Raw genomic sequence first — 5000 nt, 5'->3', positions numbered from 1 at the left:
TCGGAACTCAATACTGTCCCGCTGGTATTTTAGGAAGCCACATGACCAGGAGCCCATTTTTCCTGGCATGACCTTGGGGGTGTTAACGCTAATAGTGACTGTCCTTTATTCACACCACTTTATTTCATAGGAACAATGGTACTTGGACGTTAGGTGTGAGAAGCTCTCGTATGCATTGTGAAGGGAAATTCAAAGGGGTACCGTAAAAGAACTGGGGCTCAATCCCGATAGTTGTAATTCAGTACCTGAGAGGCCAACCTCGTTCCCAGGACCTTTTTTCCCTGGCCAGGGAAAAAAGGTCCTGGGAACGAGGTTGCTGAGAGGCAGTTAAAGTGAATGGCAGAGGGAAGACGCTGTCAAAGTCGTGAAGCAGCTCGGTAATCTTTCAAATCTTTCAACAACATCAACTAGTTCTTGGCTATTCTCCCAAGTATGATAAGGTCTTGAGGAAAATCTCCATCGACTTCCCAGATATACCAAAAAGTCATCTAATAATTTACAAAATAACTCAAAACTTCGATTTCTGAAACGAGTAAAGGGTTTCAGTTCGGTAGCATTGCTCGAAAGATGAACGAGATATCTTTTCCGTGAAAACGATTTTAAACGGCATAAAAACAGCTTTTACGTTTTCTCCTGCCTTAACACTAGTTCTGCACAGTTATTCATCGGCATCCACCAACTACAACCTGGGATACTAAAGGAAAACATAATCGTGGGAGAGTTAGTGTTTACAAACTCCTTAAAAGTACAGTTATTATACCACAAATTGGATTGGCTTAGATCGTATTCTTCAAAATTGGTGATAACGAGTTATTACAGTGATTACATTCTGAAAAACAGAATCAAGACCCCTCCATTGCCTCCACATTTCTTCATTAAGAAAATCTTGCAGCTCCAATGCCCGTATGCCCTTTTCTCTTTTAATGTAGTACTTAAGCCGACTCCATGCTGATTCTACCTCTTGCGTGTGGATTCCTGTCGGGGGATCCACAAAATTATCTCGATGGACTACTGTTCTATGAACAGCAACATTTGGCACATGATGGGCGAGGTTCCTATATGCACCCCAATCGTCTGAGTGGACCTCTGACCCTGGTAGTAGTACTCTTTGTAATATTTGGGTGAGTGTTGCTCTATCTCGGCTCTGGACTACTTGGAAGTAGCCGCGACAGGGGCTGTGTTCTGTAGAGAGGACACCAAAAACCCAAACATCATCTCTTGCTCTCCTTCCCCGATTGTGCTAGAAAGAAAAATAAATTACCATGCGAAATATAAGCATTTGTTACACGTGCCTATAATGTGGTCTTCTCTCGCTAATGGGATCAGGTTAGTTGAAATAGTTCGGACACCAAATTAGAAATTGTCGACTTAAATAGTATCCTCTCCTCCTCAGTCGCCAGTTGGGCTTATCCACGGTAATATTATATCCCTATGTATGTAATCTAATAAGAGTTAATAACGTTGGAATCAGGCAGTTACACTACCTGTTCGGATGCTCACCTTACTGTTATGCTTGAACTGGCTCTCGTCACATTTCACCACGTAGACACGCCCTCCAAATGGAACAATAGGCCTATCTTGTAAGTCCCTACCACAATAATGTCTGAGTAAGGCGTAGATATTCCCAACAGTGTTGTTGGTCAGACTTAACATACGAGCCACAGTTGTTCGAAGTTCGCGAAGGCTCCAGAGATATATACCAAACAAAAGCTTTCCCAACGGAATTCTTGGAAATTCTCTGAAAAAACTGCCAGTGCGCAGAGATTTTTTCCTTCGGCAGACGGAGCACTTCCTAGAAGAAAACATGAAATATTAAATTACATGGACGGGTGACCACTGCTGAGCGACATGACACTTAACCGGCAGACCCGTATGACCCAGTATCCACTATAACCACCGCTACAAAATATATCCCATATCATTAAACTGCTGCAATGTTTCTTTGGTATCAGAATTTGAACTTCAACGAATAATGAGAATAAGCAAGCTCTGAATATGTCGATTCGGTTCATGAACTACAAGAACTGTGATAAATTAAATACAAACCAGAGAAATCCATCGACGTGGTCTTCATTTCTCTTCGTTAGGTCCATTGCGTGATTGCATGGCACGCATCTCAGAGGATTGGCCGGACAATTTCGTCCTTGCGGCCATCGAATCAATTCCAAAACAGGACCGTTTGAAAGTATTGTAATATCTGCGATGTTCATTGTTTGGTGTGTTCAGCAAGCAGTTTGCTTGTCATCAATGATCATTCGTTGATTATGTCGCAAAGTGCAATTTCCGGTCACATTGTGCCTTTCCTGCCAATTTTTCCAGGGCGATGCCAAACAATAGGTGTGTGCTGCCGAGATCCGACAAAAGGCATTTGAGTCATTTCTTGCTCACGGCTAACTTAATCATCTTCCTCTGATTTTTCAGTTCACGGTCCGGATATCACTATGTCTAATACAAACACTAGTTCTACCAGGCAATCGCGATCACGTAACATCAAAAGAACCTTCGTTTTGTTAAGAAACGATGATGAACTTCGCGTTCCACGAGCATCGACGTTGAAGATTCTTAACGACAGTGGTCGAGTAAAAGATATGGATTTCAGCAACAATGCCACAAGCCATCACATTTGTGAGCTATTATCAAATTCATTCGTAAGCATCCTATCGAGGGGAGAATTCGAGAAGTAAGTATTATCATGGGTTTTTACCCGGAGTCAATTGTTTCGCTAACGTCCAGGGACCACTTGCTCAAAGCATGGTTAGTACTGACAATTGTTTAAGCACTATCAAAACCGACTGGTTTACATGGTATACTATCTAACATTGCTTAGCGCTTAACTCAGCTTCGAGCAACCCGGGCTAGTTTGTTGCGGTCGTTTCGTTATTATGTTAGGTTATGACTTTTCAAAAACGAGGTATAGCCATTAATATGCAAATTAGCGATAGGGACTTCTAGATTTTCGCCGATGTTGTTTGGTTAGGATGGATTTGACTTGACTTGATTTGACTTATTTCATTTATCACACACTAAAATGTGATAAATACAACTTATGCCTAAATTAATAAAAAGAAAGTTACAACTAATGTAAAATGTAGTGTGGAAGCCCCATAAGGAATCAATAGAGGCTGAATTAACTGATTCAGTGTAACACAGATCAAAGACCTGAATTAATTCAGCCTCTATTGACTTCAGCGCTGTGATTGCTGACAATTTTGTTTGCAAGAGCCAGCCGAACAAAGTGGAAGAACAGGATCTTGGGAGATCTAACCAGCCAATACTAGTAATTTCTAGATTTAAACAAAAATAATGCTGCAAGGAAGGTAGTGCGGCTGTGAGGATTTAGATATAATTGCCGATTTACCAATATGTCACCAGGCACGGCATGCCCTTTTCAGGGAGTTAAATGATTTGCAGTTACGAGTTTTTGCTATTCAAATATAAGCCATAAGAAAACTAGGAATAAGAATAAAGATATATTTGAATTTCAAAAATCAAAAATATATATATATATCCTCACAGCCGTACGGCCAGCCTTGTAGTATTAGTTGGTAATTACAGAGCATGTTCTTTCGCTATATATCCTCTCTTTTCCATGAGCAAAGAATAGACAGTACATTTTGCATACTGATTTTCGTTGTTGTTAAGAGTTCAATTTTTGGATTTCAGAGTAAAGTTTTACAAGACAGTGGGAAATACGAGTGTCCTGTCGATGGTAGGAAACATCGGTTCCATGTGTGGGGATACACTGAAACTATTATTCAAGTATCGAGGAAAAATCTACTTGAAAGCATCACAGGGTGAGATTTTAATTGGCTTTTGACCAGGGAACATAAATAAAAACACACTAGCAGTCCGATGATGATGGGTAAGATTTCCGTGACTTGAGAGTGAGACATTTTCAGTATTCCCACGATCTAAGCATTAATCGATATAAAACAACGAATTTGTAATGTCGTGCTGCAATATGACAGCAGTTCTCATGGGGAATAAGCTGTAATCAGTGCAATGTTCTTTTAGATGGCAACTCCTCAGCGATAGACACAGCAAACGCCACCGACGACGGGCCGGGACCAGGTATGGGAAAATCGTCGAATTCAAATGTTAGAACACATTTTTGTTAAGTTACTTGGTAAGCAAAACCCGCTAAATGTACAATTGCGACGTTTACAATGACATACGAAAGTTACTGACTACTGTAGGTCAAGTAAAACCCGCTAAATGTACAATACTGCGAGGTTTCCAATGACATACGAAAGTTACTGACTACTGTAGGTTAAACAGCCCCGAAATAATAAATAAATCTCTGCAAATGGTTCAGGAGAAGTTCCTTGGCCATCGATCTGCCTTTTCAAATCTCTCAGTAAAAAAACAATGTCATTATTGAAGAAAAACAATTACTGATGAGAAAAGACGAAGCTGGTTAACTTTCGTTTTTGGTAGACGGTCCGCTCTTTTGCACTTTGTGGTCTCGGCGTGTTTTCTCACGTGTCACTGATTTCAGTAAAAATTGTCGTATCGGCGTTTTGATTGGTCTTCCAGTTTTTATTTTTTGTCCCATCTTCCCCAATAAGAAAACATGTCGGCGAAGCTGAAAGTGGGCCTAATCGGGCTTGCCGTCTGATCGCAGGTGACGATTGGCTAGTTTTGGCGCGGGTGGCCTGTGCACCGACGGAGGGTATAAAATTTGTAAACATAGTGCACTCGTGTGCGGTTTTTAAAGGTTTTGTTCTTTTATTGCGTAGTTTTCTTCACAAAAAACTCTATAAACTCTTTAAAAGTTTTGAGAATTGTTCAAGCGAGGTGTGGAAGGTAAAAGTGTCTTTTATTTTCGAAAGATTTTGCTATTACTTTGGGGCTTTTGTTTAAGATCAGAGGTTTGACAGCCTCTCAATGACACTTACCTAGTTAACGTTATGATTTCTGTACTTATATAATGAACGAATTACCTCATGGTTGGCTCTTTTGTACGATTTTTACTACTCACTCGTTTTTGAAGGTTATGA

The 5000-nt window shown here is 40.4% G+C and overlaps 2 protein-coding genes across 6 annotated transcripts in view; one reads left to right on the top strand and one right to left on the bottom strand.

The window, feature by feature from the left end:
• The window catches only part of LOC138044551 (uncharacterized), an 11503-nt gene that overhangs the window by 4403 nt on the left and 2100 nt on the right, over positions 1-5000 (top strand). For 2 of the 5 annotated variants that reach the window (XM_068891033.1, XM_068891032.1), the window contains exon 2: positions 4855-4871. The exons of 1 other annotated variant lie outside the window; for it this stretch is intronic. In XM_068891033.1, coding sequence (XP_068747134.1) covers positions 4855-4871 — 17 coding nt within the window. 2 more of the 5 variants (XR_011131462.1, XR_011131463.1) reach the window with 2 other exon arrangements.
• Positions 686-1653, bottom strand: LOC138044550 (uncharacterized). The gene is made up of 2 exons (XM_068891030.1): positions 1501-1653; positions 686-1240 (listed from the first exon to the last, which is right to left on the bottom strand). The coding sequence occupies exons 1-2, from the start codon at positions 1651-1653 to the stop codon at positions 791-793; spliced, it is 603 nt and encodes a 200-aa protein (XP_068747131.1). The 3' UTR covers positions 686-790.

The sequence above is a fragment of the Montipora capricornis genome, chromosome 4 (assembly GCF_036669925.1).
Source record: "Montipora capricornis isolate CH-2021 chromosome 4, ASM3666992v2, whole genome shotgun sequence".
In the NCBI taxonomy this organism is placed as follows: domain Eukaryota; kingdom Metazoa; phylum Cnidaria; class Anthozoa; order Scleractinia; family Acroporidae; genus Montipora; species Montipora capricornis.
Note: the sequence above shows the minus strand (reverse complement) of the source record. Positions and strands in the feature narration are given on the sequence as shown.